General features: G+C 42.4%; 3 protein-coding genes across 3 annotated transcripts; 2 read left to right on the plus strand and 1 right to left on the minus strand.

Moving 5' to 3' along the window:
* Nucleotides 1–572: 572 nt before the first annotated feature.
* polr3h (polymerase (RNA) III (DNA directed) polypeptide H) lies at nt 573–3,602 on the plus strand. Its single transcript, XM_028412016.1, has 6 exons — nt 573–956; nt 1,044–1,140; nt 1,247–1,333; nt 1,466–1,529; nt 1,643–1,877; nt 2,301–3,602. The coding sequence occupies exons 1-6, from the start codon at nt 846–848 to the stop codon at nt 2,349–2,351; spliced, it is 645 nt and encodes a 214-aa protein (XP_028267817.1). The 5' UTR covers nt 573–845; the 3' UTR covers nt 2,352–3,602.
* Nucleotides 3,603–4,429: 827 nt separating this feature from the next.
* On the plus strand, nt 4,430–8,911 carry csdc2b (cold shock domain containing C2, RNA binding b). The gene is made up of 4 exons (XM_028413090.1): nt 4,430–4,656; nt 6,352–6,699; nt 7,383–7,505; nt 7,718–8,911. Exons 2-4 carry the CDS (start codon nt 6,518–6,520, stop codon nt 7,878–7,880), a joined length of 468 nt encoding a protein of 155 aa, XP_028268891.1. The 5' UTR covers nt 4,430–4,656; nt 6,352–6,517; the 3' UTR covers nt 7,881–8,911.
* Nucleotides 8,912–11,174: 2,263 nt separating this feature from the next.
* Nucleotides 11,175–17,325, minus strand: pmm1 (phosphomannomutase 1). Its single transcript, XM_028411728.1, has 9 exons — nt 17,232–17,325; nt 17,015–17,141; nt 16,347–16,464; nt 15,210–15,286; nt 14,608–14,699; nt 14,428–14,527; nt 13,993–14,068; nt 12,291–12,406; nt 11,175–11,448 (listed from the first exon to the last, which is right to left on the minus strand). The coding sequence occupies exons 2-9, from the start codon at nt 17,102–17,104 to the stop codon at nt 11,326–11,328; spliced, it is 792 nt and encodes a 263-aa protein (XP_028267529.1). The 5' UTR covers nt 17,105–17,141; nt 17,232–17,325; the 3' UTR covers nt 11,175–11,325.
* Between the last annotated feature and the right edge of the window lie 3,934 nt (nt 17,326–21,259).

A 21,259-nucleotide genomic window follows, 5' to 3' on the forward strand; every position in this document is an offset into this window, starting at 1 on the left:
GTTAAAAATCCAAATGCCTGCAATTTTATAGAGAGAAATATCTTTATTTACAATATAAATAGTAATATAATAAAGACAAAAATTCAGATGTGTGTGTCTGTGGTTTTCTTTATGAGTTTTGTGGTAGAAGAGGAAAAACCAGCGTCAGGTAACAAGGTGCCATCAAGCCATTCATTACACCATCACTTTACTCAACAGTATGCCTGCACATATTACATTTATTTATATTTACACTGCTACAGAACATTCTGGTGAAATTTAACAAATACATATTGATATAGACTCTCTTCAAACCTAAATTGTTTAATATGCTGCAACAATAAAGCAAAGAAAACATACATTTTTATGTTTCTATTTAAATATGAATAAAGCAGCTAATAAGACTTTAAAATTTTAGACTTGAATTTAGAAAATTATTATTAGGTATATGGAAGAAACTAAATGTAAAAATACTATATTGTAATATTAGATAAATATAGTCAATATTGCACGCTGTAGTCCATCGCGTCCAAAAATGTGTACTGTGCCTTTAAGTTTTGCGTCCTGTCGTAAAAGCGCGCTGTCGTAAACTATCACGTGGGGACGTCATGGCTGCTTCCTCTGCTGCTAAGTGTGTTTGGGTTGTGTTTTAGTTAAAGATTCTCCACCGCTGTTTTAGATTTAGCTGCTGTTGCAGTTTTCTCCTTTTCGCTGTGGACGTTTTTAGAGGAGAAGAAGAAGAAGAAGACAACCCGGAAATGCTTCCCGGTTAAATTTGCTGCTCTTTGTTAACACGCTGACAGATCAGGCCGGTGGATTCGCTGCTCAGTGTGTGTGTGTGTGTGTGTTTGTGTACTGTGTGCATCATGTTTGTGTTGGTGGAGATGGTCGACACGGTCCGGATCCCGCCGTGGAACTTCCAGAGAAAGCTGAACGAAGCCATAGCCGAGGAGCTCAACAAGAAGCTGGCTAACAAGGTGAGGGATGCTCCCCAACCAAACACAACACCTTGCACTGTTGAATATGATGTTGTCAGCCCACTGAAACACGTTGATCCTCACCAGGTGGTCTACAACGTGGGTCTCTGCATCTGCCTGTATGACATCACTAAACTGGAGGACTCCTATATTTTCCCAGGAGATGGAGCCTCACACACTAAAGGTAGGAGGAGCTTAAATCTATTAATTCATTCAGCTACTGCTCTGTATGTGCAGGAGAGAACTGTGCTGCCATATTTGTAGTTTTAGTGTGTTTGTTTTTGTGTCAGTTCATTTTAGATATGTGGTTTTTCACCCGTGCCTTGATGAGATCCTTGTCGGTAAGATCAAGTACTGCAGTCAAGAGGGAGTTCACGGTAAGTCGGGGTTTATAACTGCACTGAATGTTATTTCTGAAGTTATTTTATTTATCAAAATACGGAAAATTGTAAGAGATTATCAAGATACTATCAGCAAACGTCGGTGACACTGTGACTCTTCTGCTTCAGTGACGATGGGGTTCTTCGATGACATCCTCATCCCTCCAGAGTCACTTCAGCAGCCTGCAAAATTGTATCCTACCTTAGTCAAAGTGACACACTGTGTTTTGTTGTTGTATGTGGACACATTTATGGTGCACTTCACCGCTGTGTTAAAAGTGGAGCCTTCCTGAGCTGCAGCTTCAGTGACGAAGCGGAGCAAGTTTGGCTGTGGGAGTACGAGACAGACGAGGGCGCTCATGACCTGTACATGGACCAAGGAGAGGAGATCCGTTTCCGGGTGTCGGATGAGCTCTTTGTGGACACGTCTCCGACGGGCCCGGCCTCTGCAGCACCTGAAACACCAGCACAGCCAGGACAGTCAACGGCACCGCCACCAGAAGACAGCATGGAGAAGAAAGAGGCGCCGTACACTCTGATCGTAAGAACACACGTCGTCATTAACACCCACTCAGCTTCCTGCAAAGGATTTTTAACAGAATCTGTGTCACTAAAAGCTGACTGAGGATTTTCATTAAAAACAAATTGATTCAGATACTTATGTTAAACTTGTTCTACCAACACAGAATGGTCACAAAAGTACACACAAGAGGCTTTCTGAGGGTCCTTAAATGCATCATGTGTGGCATTTAAATGGCTTAAACTTGACCTGTAGCATGTGACACTGCACCTGGCTCCTCATTGTTTTCTACTTCCTTTGTGATTAATGCCTCTATAAGAATGTTAACTGAGACAAAACCAGCAGAGGAACATACCAGTCATGCTCACTGTGCGTATGAACTGAGTGTAACTGACTTGAACGCAGCTTATCATCCACACTGACTGTTTGTGTTGTTTGTTTCAGGGGACCATCTGCGAGCCGGGGCTCGGGCTGCTGTCATGGTGGAACAGTTAGCACCCAGAAGTGAAGAAGAAGAAGAAGAAGAAGAAGAAGAAGAAGGGAGTATTACAACAGATCGAACATCAAAGCTGATCTGAGACACAAAGGGACAGTTCACAGGAGACACCGAACTCTGAAGACTGAAAGTTAAGCTGTGAACTGACCCGGGATATGATCAGTACAGAGGTGACAGACTGGTTGTATTATTGTGAGTACAGCTATAAACAGACCAGCTTCCTGTTTACATTGAAATTACAGAATGACCGATTGATATTTATGTTCATCAGTGGGATTATTTATGTGAGATTTTTCACCTCAGTTCAACAGCAAAGAAGTCTTGAAGTCCGCAGATGTGTTTCTGTCTATTTATATGATTCCTATAAAAACAGGAAGCAGCTTTAAAAAAAAAAGCTCCCTCTGCTCTGATTGGTCAGCTCCCTGCAGCCTGAATAGACCCCGCCCACCTTTCCAGCATCACGTAACCATGGAGACTAGCTGCTAGGCCAACATGGAGGACAGCCTGTTCTTTGTTGTTGATGTGACAGCTGCTGGTAACGGTGACATGCAGCCACACATATTGGTTGGAAAGTTAGTACACGCCCCTTAGTGCAGGATGAGTCATCAACTTTATTGCTTTTCAGGAAAAATGATAAACTTACCATAAAAACCGAGTTTTGTGGGACTGATACATGTGTGAAAGTGATTCATGATACATTAAAACATTTGATTTGATGTGATAAAAATTTCAGATGATAATAAAAATGTCAGAGATGAACACGACCTTCAGATTTAATCTGAAAGATATGATGCCAGCCTTTCTGTTTACATGCAGGCGCCCTCTGTTAATTCCATGCTGTGTATTTCCTGTTTGGTTTTGCAGTAAAAAGGTGTATCATCAGTGTGTGTGTGTGTGTGATCAGTCAGTTTGAAGGATTAGTGAGCGACCTTTAAATCCACAGTTTGTGAGGCAGTAAAGGACACAGTGCTGCTCGTTGATGAAGTGGATGCACTCTAAATGTCGGCTGCTGTTAGTAGGTCCACACACACACACAGACGCACTCTTGTGTTTATTGTGCAATCATAGCTGCAGTGTTTCATGTGACAGCTGCATGCTCTGTAGATATTTGTGTCTGCTGTGAAACTGGGACAGACTGTGATTTTTTTTTTTTAATCTGAAGAAATGGATCGATCACATGTAACGACTGTGGCCTAAAGAAAAGAGTGAATTTACAGTAAACACATCCTCATACAGGACAGACAGACATTCCCCACATAAACAAAGAGGATTATGGTTACTTTTCTTTTTGAGTTCTGCTTTGTTTGTAAGAATTCTTCAAAATAAATTCTCAGAATTCTGACTTCTTAGAACTTGAAGGCAGAATTCTATAGAAAAAAACCTTTAGATTCAGTCTCAGGATTATCACTTTTACCTTAGAAGTGTGAGATTAAAAGAATGTTTACATTTCTGTCTGAATTTGGGGATTATAGTAAAGAATAAAAATCAATAAAAATAGTCACTTTTGGGATTATAATCATTTTTATATAAATTCTCCTAATTCTGAGATTAAATTACAAATTTAGACTTTTTTTTAATCAGAATCAAGGGACTAAACTAAGAGTTCTAGGGGTTAAAGGCAAAATCATGGACAAATCAGATTAAAAGCAGAATTTGGACTTTTTCAGAATTCTAATATTAAAGTCACACTTTTGAGATTAAAGGCAGGATTCTGGGATTAGAGTAAATGTTTTCGAATTGAGGAATTCTGTCTTTTCCTCATAATTCTAAGATTAGGTTAGAAATGTGACTTGTTTAAGATGAAAATACCGGGTTTAGACTAAAGATTGAAGACAAAAATGAGATTAGGCAAAATTATGACTTTTTTTTCTCAAAAATGTGAGATTAAAATTATAATCAACTTCACATTTCAGAAGCAGAATTTAGACTAGAACAGTGTGTAATAAAAATCGGTGCTCTTCATAGAAAATGATGTTATGGTCATTAAGTCATGGCAGAGAACAAGAATACCACACTGGACACACTGTTCCCTCTGCAAGAAAGTCCCCCCTCCCTCCCTCTCTCTCTCTCTCTCTCTCTCTCTCTCACACACACACACACACTCACAGTCACATCACGCCATCGGAATCTCCGCCAGCTGCGCAGACTCAGCAGCTCCTCTCACAGTCAGGGTTTTCCGTCGCTCTGCGCGGATTTGGCGACTTATTTATTTAATTCCGCGTTATATAATACACTCTGACTTTTAACACACACACACACACACCCTCACACACACTGATCGTCCCGGCAGAGCATCCCGATGCAGTAAGTAACATTTCTGTGAATATTGTTCATGTGTCTGCAGGAGAGAGGAAGGTGTGTGTGTGTGTCCATGTTTGTTGGATCGGACAATGGTCCGACACAGAGCAGCTACATTTAATGAGCTGTATTGATCTCTGATGTATGGATCTCTGATGTATGGATCGTTGTTGAAACGCGCTCTGCTTGTATCCAGGTTGCAGCACAGAGACAGAAGCTGCGGTTTATTAGAGAAATGTGGTGAAATGATGATAATGATAAAAAGATCAACTAAGTAAAGCAGCGTGTCTGATTTTACTCATCCCGGCTGCTGAAGTGGACAGAAGTGTCCTCAGAGACACGGGGACAGGGGACCAGAGGACCAGAGGACCAGCTGCTCCGGATGTTGTCTTGCTGCAGGTGTCTGAACATTAAACACGAACCGTTCGGTGCAGATGTTTGTGCAGATGTTTGTCCTCATGTCAAACACTGCGGGGATGATGATGATGATGATGAAGATGATGATGATGATGATGTGCCCTGCGTCCTGCCCACAACGTGTCATTATTAAATCATATGGGGAATTGAGTCTTCACGAACGTCACGAGCTGCCCTCTCTCTCTGCAGCTGTTCTGACGTCACCCCGCGTGCCTGCATCATCACAATCAGAGGAGGATGTGGGTGTGCAGAGAGAAAGACGCCCTGCACATGCGCACATATATAGGTTACATGACATATGAACTGTGCAACTATGTGACCAAAAGTAAGTGGACACCATGTGCAGTCTGTTCGGCCAACAGCTGATGATTGTTTGTATTATTTATTGATTGATCCATCAGTGTATTGTGACATTTAATGGACAAACCAGTGGAAAATGCCCAGAATATTTTCCTAACTTCCATTCATCGACTCATTGTTTCAGCTTTAGAGCATATCGTGGGAATTTAGGTGATACATTTGCGTGTTCGTCCACACTCAACGTTCTGATCTTCACAGTTTTCTGTGGTCTGTCCTGACCTCATCACCTTTCATCAGACTTTACGAATGCCTAACAGATTGGACAGGGAAGCAGAAACATGGAGGCTGGGTGTCCACATACTTTTGTCCATGTGGTGTACATAGAATAAAGATTAAAGCAGATTAAAGCAGATTAAAGAGACTAATATAAAAACAGATGGACAGGTGTAGAAAGGTTACTTGTAGCAGATGGATACTTAAAAAAAATACAGAAGATAATTTTATACACATTTTCTGTAGATATGTAAAAGGAATACATTAAAAAAAGGACTCTGCACTGCACCGAACAGCAGAAATGTGTCAGGTAGGTATAAAAAAATTAGTCTCGACACGTAGTTGTCTGCGTTGTTGGGAGTCGATTTGAAGGACAAATTCTCATTAGTCTATGTGAAAACATTTGTGTAATGATCCTTTATCTCTGAGATGGGACCACAGTGATGTCATCATCAGTTTACATGTCATGGAGCTTTGATGCTGTGACTGTCTGCGCTCTAATTTGTCTAATCTGTTGGCAGCGAGTCCTGCAGCTTTATTACCACACAGCGTTGGCTGAGTCACTGCAGCAGCTGTGATCTGTGTGTGTTTTACAGCATTAATTTGACTTATTATACGGGGCACTTCCTGGTTTTCTGTGGTTTTCTTGTTGTTTCCCCTTTGGGCCATCGGGTCTGAATATGACAGCGTTCTGTCTCTCTGTCCTCACAGCGAGTCCTCCTGACAGACTCGAGGCGACGGCGCTGACCTGGATAACCGCTGAGCCTAAACCAGCAGATACAGCCGGAGACAGACGCCCTGTCAGCAGACTGCAGAGAGCAGCACAGCAGCCACACCATCCTCCTCCTCCTCCTCCTCCTCTTCATCACATCTTGACATGGCAGACCCCGGTGTCTCATCACCCACTGAGACCCCACTGCGCTCCCCCACCGCCTCTCTCACCCTCTCCTTCCCCTTCCTGAGGGAGGGCAGCCGAGTGTGGGAGGAAAGGAGGGAGCCGCCGCTGCCGCGGGATCTGCCCAGCCCGCTGCCAACCAAGCGCACCCGCACCTACTCTGCGTGAGTATGATCAGTTTATGAGGGGTGATTGATAAGTTTGTGTTCATGCAGTGACCCACAGCAAACTGCAAACAAACACAGACCTGATGAGAAGATCCAGAGACAATCTGTCATTTCTGAGGAGGATCCTGAGAGAGTTCTGCAGCAGTCTGTAACCATGGATCAGACTTGGGTCCACCACCTCCAACCAGAGAGCAGAGAACAATCCAAACAGTGGAAACAGACAGAGTCTCCAAATCAGTGAGGTCTGCATCAAGGTGATGGTCTCTGTTTTCTGCTGCTGGACCACCTGGAAAAGACACACTGACACCTCTCCAACAAGCAAGGATGTTGTTGCCATGACAACATCCTTGCTGCTGGAAGTCCAAGACACTGACTTCTACTACAAAGAGATCTGTGTGTAAATGCAGGTGTGAACTGTAGGTCACAAACTTATCAATCACTCCTATTGTCCTCTAAAGGATGTGAATGATTCTTCAGCTGCAGCCTGATTGATTGTTGTGATCCAGACTCTGCACAATCTAAACAGTGAGTCAGCAGATGAGTGTTCCTCTGCTGCTGTTGTGGCATCATGAGGCAGCATGGAGGTGTTATTTCAGCGTGTTGTGTCTCACTTGCTCAGTGTTCCTGTCAAAACGGTCTGAACGGCTGTTCTAAATGATCTTCCTTCTCTTTGTCTGCAGCACGGTGCGCGCTCACTCAGGTCCGGTCTATAAGGGCGCTTGCAAGAACTTCTCCAGGTCACAAGGTCACGGTTTTATCCGGCCCTCTGACGGCGGCGAAGACATCTTTGTTCACATCTCAGAGTGAGTACACACATCTGCAGCGTCACCTTGTAGGACTCGGCAAACAACACTGTTTATGTTTGCACTTATTTCAGAGAGAAAGCAGTTTTATTCTCTCGGGATGCACACTGCTTTTATTCTACCTTGTTTTTTTTTTTTATTTAGGACAGCAGGAGCAAAACCAGGACACGAGGAACTAGCTCACACTGTGTCCTAATTTTTCTGTGTTTCAGCATTGAGGGCGAATACGTCCCAGTCGAGGGCGATGAGGTCACATACAAAGTGTGCAGGGTCCCACCCAAAAACCTGAAGGTGCAGGCGGTGGAGGTGAAGATCATACATCTCAACCCAGGGACAAAACATGAGACCTGGTCTGGACAGATCATCAGCTCGTAGGAGAGGAGGAGGAGGAGGAGGAGGTGGCAGCGGTGCTCCAGGACTTTTACCTACACAGCAAAGTACCCAGTGTGATCGACCAGAGCTGATACTGAGCAGTGTTCCATGGATGGAAAACATATTATTTCTGTTATATCTGCTGCTGTGTGTTTGTGTGAGGACACAGTTTTTACAGTCAGTTTTACTTCCTTTTTAAGTTTTGTACTTCGACAAACTTAGGAGGATCACATGTCCGGAGGGTCAGATGACTTTACCACATCCTACCGCTGTTTCTATATCAAGTGCAGACTTTAGAAAGTTAAAAACAGACTTCAGCAGAAACTGGATGTAAGTGAAGATATGTTGTAACCTTCAGAGCATCAAGCAGGTCCCTTGAATTTTGTCACTTGTTTTATTCACATTTTACTTCAGCATGTGCAACCAAACCAGGCCCCACATGCTATAGATATTTACCTTTGTATTTTACTGCCTCTAATTTGACATGTTCAACTGTTGAAAGCCAAATACATGCTGATCTGCAATTTAAAAAAACTGTATTACTTTGGATGAAGTAGAATTTTAAGCTTAAGATTTGGTTAAAATAGATATTTTGCTCAAAAGGAAAAAAGCCAACTGACCAAAGCAGGGCCGTATATTCTATTAAACAAACTAAATACACAGTTAAGTTAAAATATCGTGTCAATAATCCATTTCCGGGTTTATTGATGTTCTCACTTTGTGGCTGTAGGTGGCGCTCACAGTTTGCCGATTAGCGGTAAAAACGTAGAAGAAGAAGAAGACGACGACGCTGCCGCTTCTATTTTGCTAACTAGCTAGCTGCTAGCGCAGTGTTTGGCTAACAGCCGCCGACCAAAACCAGAACAACCTGTTCACCCACCTTCAAATTCATCTTTAATCGCAGCGCAGACAGTAAGTTGTTGTCCTGAAATGCTACATTAGCTAGCTGAAGTTATCATGGCGTCCGGAAGTTTTATTTTGAAATTTTCAATGAAAAGTCTCACTAAAAACAACAGTTTCTTCCTAAAATCAGACCTGCTGTATTGTCTTGCTTGTAAATATTTATTTTAGTTATTTATTTGTTCGTGTGTGTGTGTCCTCAGTATCTTTGTCTGAAAATTGCACTGCAACAGTTCCTATTTTAAAGGATTTGGAGCCATGTATGCTCATGAAACCTCTTTTTCTATGATTAGACAAGCACATATCTGTGTGTGTAGTCAGTGAGATGGTGAACTTCCTGACTACACTGCTGGTGCCAACTGAGCTCACTGTCATGCTGTCGTTTGTAGTTATTCAGTTTGAAAGCTGTACTGTATGTCATTTTCTATGTGTCTTCTATGCATCCTGTCTTGTCACTGCCTGTGTCAATGCTGTCAGGTCACTTTTGTGTTTGACTTCTGTAGCGGTGGGGATCCTCACGATTACTTCTACTGAGCCTTGAAAGAACATTAAAGCATTTTATGATTCACACGTCTGGTGGAAAGTGTTTCATTAGTCTGCATGCACTTTAAAGCAAGATGGCGACTGAAGTGGCCGAAGTGGAAGAAAATATATTTTATGAGGCAGTGTGTGAGTTTAAATAAATTGACTTTGTCAAGAAAATGTCGACATACTGTTGCAGAAATATCTACTGAAGTTTGTAGGTTGGCAAGCTAGCAAACTGTAATACCACTTTGAACCACTAGATGGAATAGCAGCTCAATCTACTCTGATCTGCCTGCAGTCCAATAAAAGAGAAATCAGAAGCATCAACATGACTGATGTTCATGTTTAGCTCAGAAATCATTGACTAATCAACCAGTGTGATGTTCTGCTGGTGACACAAAAGCTTTGCCACAGTGTGTGGGGAAGCGTAGAGGTGTCTGTGCTAAGCTATAAGTGTATCCAGCCTGCTCTCCACTGTCTGCGGCTTTGACAATAACTTTCACTACCACTTAGTGACACCGGCAGACTACAAGTTTACCTTTGTCTTTACAGGGACGTGGTCAACGAAAGAGTTCCAGCCGACTCCGTTCAGCAACACATGCTCACCGGGTTTTATGTTGACAGACCTGCAGCTCTGTGTGCGGTAAGGCCCTGTGTGGTGGCTGTTGTCTTTATGTATGTTACTAATTATTATAAGAATCATCATACCTGCTGATAAAAGCAGCCACACTATCGCAGAGATATTTAGCAGATTTATCTTTACAAAATACTTTTAAAAGTTCCAAAATGTGACTGAGGAATGTATTTACTGCACTGCTGAACCCACACCAATATCTGATTACCTGTTTAATCTGTAATTACATGTTTATTTTGAATCATTTGCCCATTTGCTACAGTAGGTATGTGCTTTAAGGGGAGAATTTAAGAGGTTTGATGGGTTTTTATGAGACACTTTTTGGCAGTCTGAGGGCCTCTAGTGGCCAGAGAGAGAATAGCAGGTCAGCAGCTAAATGGTGAAGGGAAGTGCTGGAGGGATTTACAGGTTAAAGACATGAGATCCTACATAGTAAAAAAAAGAAAGAGAGAAATTATAATACCATTTTTATTACAATGATAAAAGGATCTCTTACAGTTAGAATCTGACACAGTAAATTTGAATCTTTCACTAATAATCTCTGTAGCATTTTAGTTTGAAGTCAGAAACATGAACAACCCCTCAACAAAAGCCTTATATTCACAATAATAAGATCACAGTTTTCCTGAAACTGGGAAAATCTTACTGGCAGTTTTCAGGTTTTTCTGAAAGTTCCTCAAAAGCCTTTTTAAGAAGCTCTTAAAAAAAAAGCAGCAAACTTAAAATAATGCAACAACAACTTGAGCGATAAGGACCAATACTTAACTGGTATGCAGCGCGGAGACTATGATACAGCTTGTAAAAATATTTTACATAGAAAGTTTTCATACTGACTCGATCACAGTCAGCTTAATTTACTGGCTCAGATCAATTCACTGAGTCAGTAAAGGTCAGTTTTTTTTGCATTACTTAACAAATCCTGAACCAAAAACATGAAATATGAACAGCGTTCTTTCTTTTTCAGCGGCTTTCACAGAAACCACAAGCTGGTCTTTCACTGTTGATAAAAATGCATCTGGTTCAGACAGTAAAACACCTGGAATGATTTATGTATCCACGGAGGAAAAACTTTCCCCAAAGTCATTTTCAAAATGGACGTTCAAAACGTCAACAATCATATCAATCATCAGTGCAACATCATCCCTCTGTACTTACAGTAATCTGGAGTTTCAACACTTATAATCTCTGTTTGGTTAATATTAGGTTACATGCTACACATCATCACAATGACTCAAACACATGTTCTGGTACAGAACCGTCCCTTTTTTTAATAACTCTCACCTCACCTGTGCATTCATATTTAGTAATAATATTATTGATATGGAGTGATCAGTAGTGCTAGCTTTCAGCAGTTCATAAATAACCCATCCACAGACATGGTTTAGGATATCAGGACTCGTTGGGTGGACCATCAAAGAAAAGTTCCCGACAAAGCCTGGCTGTGTCGTCCGGAGAGTAGACGGTGAAACCGATGGTCCGTGGGTCGTTGAAGATTTCATAGTCATTTCCTCCCTGCAGAGAGAAATGATAAGTATTTGACGGATTGCTGCAGCATGCACCTCTTTTGTACACTCTAAGAATGAAACTTGTGGAGACACAATGGTTGACCTTGTTTTAGTAACACTGGATGTATTGTGCACAAGTAGGGCGCGCATGAATTGTTGTTCGTCTCTCTGTGTAAGCCATGTGATAGGCTGTTGACCGAGTGTACCCCAACTCTTGCCCTTTGATGGCTCTCATTCATCCAGGTCATGTTACGTCCAAGAGTTTAAATCGAGGCATGTGGACTCATGGAGGAAGCCTCTCCCTGAGGAAGAGGCTTCCTCAGTTCTGCTGCTGGTGTGGTGGGGACTCCATGTTTTGATGTGCTTAGGACATGTACTTAGGACCTGTGGGTGGGTCTTGGTGAAACACGCATGACAGGACTAAATTACGACCCATTGTTAGGGTTTAATTTAGGGATGTCCCGATCCGATCACGTGATCGGAAATCGGGCCCGATTACGTGATTTCAGACTCGATGGGAATCGGACTTTACCTCCCGATCAGGACTCGAATATATTTATTAGGACTCTCAAAGTTACGCCTTCTGTGCAGGGTGGCTCTGTGTCCTGTAGTGTAGGGGTATGACAGTCGCTTTTGGCGCAAGAGGTCCTGGTTCGAGACCTCGATGAGCTGCTGCGTGTGTGAAATCTCCTAGCGTGGCGCTCTGGACACACACACATTTTGCTAGGATCGGATCGGGTCAAAAAAACCTGATCGGGACATCCCTAGTTTAATTGGGGCGGTGAATCCCATACAGTGACCCTCTGGTGTCTTTCTGCCATGTTTATGACAGACTTTTTGTAAACTTACATCAGAGGTCTCGTTGCCAAAGAAGTAGATGGTGTCCAGGCCTTCCCTCTCCAGCAGCTCTAGACAAAGTCTCTTGTCCCAGCCCTCTGGAAAAACATCAAAGCTGATGAGACCACCTGAAATGAGACGAAAGACAAACACGACACCGTTATCACCATGCTGTGTGTCCTGACAACTTAAAATGGAAAATTTGTTAAGACACATTAACAGAACGGAACGGCCAAACTCAGTACTCTGACAAACGGATGTGTTGACAAAACGTGATCACGCAAAGCACTTTTTATACTCAAAAGAATCCTGTAATTGTGACATGTGGGATCACCGCGGCAACAACAAAATATGTTGGTTGCAGTTTGTGTTTCACAGTCATTCATTTACACATTCCAGCTGCGGCTCTCAATTACTGCCCGACTGTTTTTCACTGTTGCACTGACAGAAGAAGTGGTGTTAACTCAGTGATCTTTGAAGCGTGGCTGAAAAAAAAATCTCCTTTAAGGGCTTTTATCCGCAGCCCCTTTTGTCTTTCTCGCCCTTCCCCCTCTCTTTGTCACTTAAATTCTTTTCACCTTCCTGTCTTGTTTGGGGCATTTAAAGCCCAGCAGCAGCAGCAGCAGCAAAGGCAACAGCTGAGGAGCAGCCACCCAATCAGAAGGCTGCTTTCCTCACACACCCTCCACACGCCTCCATCCCAAACACCTCCAGCAGCCTCAGAATATAAACAGGTCAGCACTGCAATTACCCCCCCACCACCACTCCCACAGGAGACAAAGGAGGCTGCTGATGCTGCGTAGACGTGCAACTTGGTTAAATAAAAACAGAAGAGATACGGCTTTAATAAAAAAACATAATAAATACTTTCACCTGAGATTATCAGTGTGTACACCAGAGCCACAGAGACAGTGTGTCCCTTTACTTTCTGTCCTCTGAGAGCAGATCAGATAACAGCTAATGCAGAGGTCCTCCATGCGTCACCGCCTGAGACTCACACCTCGCAGAGCACGTAAGCAAACAACAAGGACCTGATACACCGGCCTGCTGCTGAGTTAAAGAGGGAACACACTGTGTGTGTAATAGTTAACTATGGCTCCTTAGAGGGGTCATTCTCAGACAGAGATAACAGGCAGATATGCTGTTGCTGCTCACATAAACGCAAACAGACAGTCTTACTGTCTTACACTTTTAATCATATTTACAGGACTTCAGGATGTAGTTTGCAGGGATGTGGGTGTTAAGGGTCTAAATTCTTAGCAGTGACACAGCTTTTGTATGTCTTGTTTATTGTACCTGTGATTTTTCATTATAATGTATAACCCGAATATTAGAGATCCATGGTGTGGGGCTAAGTTACAGCTAGCTAGCTAGCCATGCCTCCATTTAGAACTCAGTCGGTATACACACTGACAGCTTTTGTTTATCATCATCACTGGCTAAGATCTACACAGTTGGACATGTGTTTGAAACAAATATCAACCACTGTCTGAGCTGATGAGCCTGTACACACTGCTGTCAATAAGAAAGAGGAAATAAAGAATGACTCATTTACAGAGAGAGATATGAAGTGAAAAACAAACATCAGGCACACAGAGGCAAAGAATGTATGCCAAAAGTGACGGACAGAGATATCTTGCTCGGAGGCGGCACATCAGTGACCTAAAGAAAGAAGGAATCCGTACATGCAGCAAAGTGCCACGGTCTGTCTCACCTTTAGTGAACCTCAGTCCTTTTCCAGCAAACTCCTCTTTCAGGGCAGCAACAAATTTCTCCCTGATCTTCTCTCTCTGTGGAACAAAATCACATGATGTTCACCTTCAGTTTACAGCATGAACAGAGCTTGCACATGCTTTTCTCTTTGCACTAGAGGCAGCTGAAGGGTTAACCCTCTCCTCCCCCTCTTGGCTCTGTGAGCCATCAGTGGAAAGTCTGTTACACTGTCCTAAAAGGTCAATGTTGTTTGGCCTCAACTTAACTGATGAGAGTAACAAAAGCTTCGTTCATTTTCGGAGGCTCTGACAACATAACAGAACTAATGTGACTGTGTTTTACCTCATAGCTCCCTGCAGCCATGGTCAATCTGTAAAACTATAATTCTAAGTGTCAGCGAGCTTCTGCAGGTAAAGTTTAGGGATATTTTTTTTACCTTGTCAATTTCAGAAAATTCGATTCGCTCCTCCAGTGTGCAGCTCCGACCGATGGGGGAAATGTTCAGCATCCCGTTCCTGAACTCGATGAACGTGCCCCTGCAGGCAGAAACAGATGCACGGTGTCACAGGACACAGTGCTGACTGATATCGGTCAGAGACTTCAGTCAGCGCCTCACCTTTTCTTTGGCAACTTGATGAGCCCCATGTAGCTGAGACAGAAGTTGATCAGGTCCTGCAGCAGCTCCTCACCGATCTGGTTCTGAATGGCCTGTTAAGGGTGAAAATACATCTGATGAGCTAACACAATGACAGACAGGCTTCTGTCCTGATGTTAAATCTGTCTGTGAAGACAAGTCATGTTATGTCCAGGAGTTCAAAGGTGGCTGCTGATATCGTGGTGTGGAGTCTATGTTTTTATGCCTGTAGGACCTCTGTGGGTGGATCTCTAGTGAAACCCCCATAACCAAAGCCCCTATTGTGGGTTAATAGTCGATTGACGACACAAAACTGCAACAGAGCGATGTGTGGAACTGGTTAACGACCCATTGTTATTGGTGTGTGAATGGTAGGTGAGGTCTGATGTCTCAGCCCACGTCGTTTTTGTCCTCAAAGGAGTGTACACTGTTTTTAATGTGTAAATGCACTGCTGAGTCCTGGCATGACTGGCAACATTACTCTGTCTTTCATTGGGCGTTTTGTTCTTAAAACAAGGCTGTTAGCTCTGTCTTGTAATACCAGCTGTAACACATGGAAAATGTGTGTGTCTGTGTCCACTTACATGTTTAGAGAGGAGCGTCCCGTCTTTGTACTGCACTGTCCCGTTCTCAGCAAACACATAGTCAAACTTGTGAATCACTGCGAGACAGGAGGTGAAATATCATTAAATATCACATGGAAGGACTACAGCCACCAGAAATAACAACATAAATGTCATTGTAACCAGATCCTGAGAAGAACACGTGTGTCAGTTGAGGTTTACTGGTAAAAATAAACAAACTTCAGCACACATGGCCCTGTGATGAAACCACATAACTCCCTGCATTCCAGCTACAAGCTAATATTTACACACAGTCAGGTTATCAGCTGTGTTTGATAACTAGGCTGGGCAATCGAGGCACTGTGTGTGTGTGTGTGTGTGTGTGTGTGTGTGTTTTGGCCGCGTTTTTTACCAGGAACCTGAAGCGTGTGAGAGCAGGATGCAAGCCAACAACGACTTCTAACAGCTACCACGCAATGATTCTGATCAAAATAGTTATTTTATGATACACAAAATACAGCACAATACTTAAATGTAACAAAGCAGGTGCACATGACTTATCTGTAGTGAATGCTGTGCCTTTTTTTACACTGATATTAGCATGTTTATGGTGGTGATGATTGACTTCTTAGACTGAAGACAAAAAGCAGATCTTAGTGGGTCTTTGCAGTGTGAAAGAGGTGTGATCCAGGGTTTCACACAGTTGTTGCTGAGTTCATGGTGTTTTTTTACACTGAAACTTGTGTGTACTAATGGGTTTTGGAAGCAAAATAATTTTGTGTTGAATTCTGGTTTTTCTGGTGTGTTATACGAGGAATTAGTCTGTTCTTTGTGGATTCAAGTTGGATTTCCAGTGGACACAGATTAAACTCCCTGTGGACACATTCGGATAGATACTGAACTAATCAATATCTGATGCAGGCAGAGTGATGATATCAACAACAGAATGCCTGTTAATCATCATGGATTGCAGCATACACAGTGTGTGTGTGTGTGTCATCATTGTTTCAGTGCTGTTAGATATAAGACTGACTTGTGTTCTAAAATCCTTCTACCAGTCCCCGTCCTCCCCCGTCCCTGTCCTCTCCGCTGCACTCTGCAGACTTTGGTCCCATTAAAGCAAGTAACAGAATAATATGTTGGGTCGTGCAGTCTCACCATCGTCTCCGTCCCCGAGCTGCTCCGCTATCTTTGAGTAGTCCGACCCCCCCACCACGCCGATCTTCACTTTCTTTCGCAGCATCTGGAAGAACTCGTCCAGCTGTGGGTCGATTTTCTGCAGGATTAGAGGGGGGAGAAAAAAAAGGTGCAGCTAGAACTCGGTTTCACCAAGACCTGAGCGTGCATGAACATGCACACAAATGTGTGTAATAAAAGCTGTCATTAAGGCATCATCACAGAGACAGGAGCTCAGGGTGTAACTGCAATCTGGAGCAGACGGTTCAGATTATGTGGAATAAAGGAGGATGACTAGGAGACCACATTATGTAATAACACACACACACACAGTTACCCTGCATGAACCAAAGCAAAGACAAAAGGAGGACACACATCCCAAAATTACACCAATGCCTGCCAATCAAGCATAAGATTATTGATCAGCTCTGGAGCACGCACTGTAAACACGTGTAATCTGTACGGGGTGAATATAGACACACATTACGAAAGAGGACATGAGGTGAAGAGGACACCATGTGCTCTCAGATTTTATCCTCAGCACACCGGAGCTGCCGGTGAGGAAGCTGCAGAGGAGCGCAGGGCTGCACGCACAGCTCGTAATAACCATAATGATAATAATCAATAGTATCGATTAGCAGTGAACTCACCGCTCTCGGAGGCGTCAGCGTTCCGTCCACATCAAACAGACACAGGGTGCTTCTGTCCGACGAGAAAGCGCTTCGATTTGATTTCTCCATTCCCCTCCTTTATCTTCTTGTCTTATTTACAGAGTTACTGTAAAAAAAAAATCCGCTTCAAACAAAAAAAAAATCACATTTACATCAGAACAGTAAAAAATAAGAATCATAAACAAATAAAATGCACTTCGATGCTTTTCTTCTTGTTGCGGTCCACAGTCCAGCTGTCTGCGGTTTAGGTTCGGTTCAGCTGTAACAAACACGGCGTGTTGTACGTGTCGTGGTTCTTTACACTGGAACACGGCCGGCAGCCAATCACAGACGGGGGGCCAGCTGGTGACGCAACAGGTGGGCGGGGCAGCGCGACTGTACGTTCGAGCTGAACTTTCACCTACAAGAAAAGCAGGAAACCAAAATACATACATGGAACTGAAAACAAGACCACAAGAGACACAACATAATTATTACTTATAATAAAAAGAAAAAATATGTATTTTACTGCACTCACAAAACGGAAGTAAACACACGTTATTAGTTTGATTGATGCAGGCAATCAAATTCTTGTTATTCACCCTCTTTCTTATTGTTATTCACGCTCATTAGATGCTGCTCTATCAAACTTGTATTCAGAATCTTCTAATTCCGAATCGTTTCCCACACGCCAGGCTCTCAAAGTTGGAGTGGTTTGTTAGGTCTCCTGCTGTTACCATGGTGACAGGCTGACACACAGAGGCATACAAAGCCATGAATTGCTCTGATTCTCCAGCAATTCAGAGCAATCCTTCACATCAGCGTTCAAAGCAATGCTTCAGCTGCAGCAATCAAATTCTTCAGGAAATGCCCTTTTCTAGTTTTATACATTTTGTTAAAATTTTGTCAACAAAATGAGAACGAGGAGGCATTGAATTGATTTAAGACACATAAAAAAATTAGCATTAGAAAGCTAACAGTAAGAGAAATAACCAAATCTACTGTAAAAACCTTAATGGAAAAAAGTCAAATAAAAAATATAATGTATGTCATGATTAAAAAATCTAATCATAGATGGTATTTTGATTATATATTATATTATATTGATTATATGACATATAGCATATCTTTGATGTGATGTGATGTGTACACAATTATTATTTCTGCAGTGTATTATCACAGCCACAAGAGGGCAGCAGAGGAAGACAGATGATAACATTACTAGAGGAGGTGTTTTATTTGTAAGCATTAAAAGATAATATTTTAATTCAACCGAAAGAGAAATACTGAAAGAAATGTCATATCCGACCAGAAGTATAAACTTTAAAATATGTATTTCATTTACTTCTGATTAAATGTTTTGTGTTGGTCCTTACAGGCTCATCTGTTTACATCAAAATAACTTCCAGGTGTTCAGATGTCAGAGCAATCACACTAATTCTTTAATAACATGCAATGACAGTTTTGCCACAGCTGACAGGATTAATGCAGGCACCATAACTCACCTGCATGTTTTATCTTCTCACAGCGGTCATAAATCACCACTGTAAAGACCTGAATTTCAAAATAAGAGATAATGTCTGGACACAAAACAGCGTGACCCCTTTATGCAGGTTTGTTGTTGTTTAAACCTTTATGTATTTGTATATTTTACAGAAATATTGAATTGACACCATTGTCACTCAGTTATTTAGAGAAGAGAATGGTCTGTAAGCTGCAAGGAATGAGGCAGCAACTGTTGACTAATCATAAACAGTCTAATCATTAGCTTCTTATTTTTTAACATGACTCTTTATTTGAACACAGCAGACAGGGTCTCACAGCTTCTACCCCTTGTAGAGAGTACAACTTTTCTGTCTTTAAACCTCCCAGTGTGTGAAAAGATTGTGTTTTGATCTAAAGATAGGGACCTTCCATGAGTTTCTTAGTTGTCTGTAACTGCCTGTGGCCTAAGTATGCAACGCTAACTAACTTGCTAGCTACCTGTCATTGCAAAATACTGTTTTGAGTGAATAACAGCATCTAAACAGGGATGATCTAGTTGCTAATTAAGCCATCCAGCCCTCTGGTATTTACTTTATCAGCTAACTTTATGAAGGAACCAATGCCAGATCTACATAGTGTAGCTAGGTTACAGGTGACTGGCTGACTGCATAACATCTGTTATAGCCACACGTCTGTCCACTAAATTAGTTTGCTATCCATTTGTTTATTTTTGTATCAGCCAGCATTACAGGAAAACTGAAAACTGACGGAAGTGGCTAAGTTACAGCGGGCTGGCTGATCATAGCTTGGATACTTGCTAATCTTTATTATTCGTAAAATAATCTGTGCGGTTAACATATTTTATGAGGCGCCACCTACTGGTTCGGAGGACAACAAAGAAGCCGGGTTAAACTGGATTGAGCGCGGACACACGTGTGTGATTGAAAATAGGTCTGAACGTATCCAATTTAAAGGCTATCCGGATTCAATCCCACTCTAGCTGGATTGATTTTCTCCAGTGTGAACAGGGCTTTAAGAACAACTAATTTTGTGTGCCAATAAATCTGCAAACACACCTAAGTGGTATGTATAGTTACACATAATTAACACGTGTAAATTAATTAATGACAAATATTTTGGATTACAGTAATGCTTGTTGTATGTGTGCATGTCGTCTACATACGGAACCACCTGTCTGTCTGTGTACTCTGTGAGTTCAGGTGTCAGGATCTCCGTTTGAACAGGCGTCTTATCTGCTCTCAGTCTGAGGGGAAAGTGCTCTGAAACCATTTTCTCAGACTAAAAATGACAGACGGTGTTAAACTGCTGTTACATTGCAAGAGACTGGTTCCTTTTAACACATTACCGTTTCCTCTGCCTGTGTACACACTAATAGACAGCCTCGCTGTGTGAAACTGTAATGGGACCAAATGACTGTGTCCCCCAAGCCTACCGTGCTATTACAGTGTCATGTGTGTGTTTGTTTAAGATGTTTACGACCCTGTAAGGTGACAGCCGGACAGGAGGTGGTGTGATGTACAGCTGGGAGTGTTGAACACGTGATGAATTTGCTTGTTGTTTGTTTTATGTGATGAAAAGTGAGATTGCAAGTGGTGATTGATAAGTTTGTGGCCTGAAGTAGGAAAAGTTGAAGGTAGAACACCTATTTTTCAACATAATCCCCACGTGCATTTACAGTCAACTTCTCCTTCAGATGGTACTCGGATGGGACAGATCAGGGCTGGACCTGTGTCTTCATGTAAACATGTCCACAAGGTCTGATCTAACAACGCAGCAGTACACTGGCACAGAGCTTGGTATCTCCCAGGAACATGTTCATGCAGCTATCCACAACAGAGAACATTTGCACACAACAAAATATCTGTCACAATATCTGAAGTGGATGCTGAGAGATTTCTGCAGCAATCTGTAACCATGGATCAGACTTGGGTCCACCACCTCCAACCAGAGAGCAGAGAACAATCCAAACAGTGGAAACAGACAGAGTCTCCAAATCAGTGAGGTCTGCATCAAGGTGATGGTCTCTGTTTTCTGCTGCTGGACCACCTGGAAAAGGGTCACACTGTTACAGGGGCCGACTACACTGATCTCTGAGACAGCTACAGGAGGAGACCAACAAGGTTCAGACCACAAGTCCACCATCATCCAACACCTGGTCACCTGATCTACACCCTCACACTGACACCTCTCCAACAGGATGGAGGAGGAGGAGCTCAGTGGTCACCATGACGACAGAGATGATGATTGGACTCATAGCTTTCTGAAGATGTTTCGGTGCTCCTATGAGTGGCTTCATCATTTAGTAGAACTGACAAAGCTACGTGGAAATGAGTCCAGACGCCTTGGTTTTACGCTCTTGGACAATAACACATGAAAGTCAGATGACACTCCTCAGATGACACGGCTGATAACACCAGCTGTTGAGAAATTTCACTTGGAGAAATTTAATGGAGAGAAGAAATCATGTCTGTGGTACAAAATGACATCTCAGTGATCCATTCAAAAGTCAAGATAGAGCCATGCTGCCAACACAGGAACATGAATAGTTTAAAGACAGATAATCCTCAGCATTGATTTCATGTCAGCGTTGGACTGTGACGATTTAAGCTGTTTTTTTTCTGTCACTTTGATTTGACGCTGGTTACAAGCAAGACTTTTACAGGCTTAATCCACCCTGCTTTTATAGCTGACAATATTTATCAGCTCTGCTCAAGCCTTCACTTTTATGGCCCTCTGTGA

This window comes from Parambassis ranga, chromosome 8, assembly GCF_900634625.1.
Source record: "Parambassis ranga chromosome 8, fParRan2.1, whole genome shotgun sequence".
Classification (NCBI taxonomy): Eukaryota; Metazoa; Chordata; class Actinopteri; family Ambassidae; genus Parambassis; species Parambassis ranga.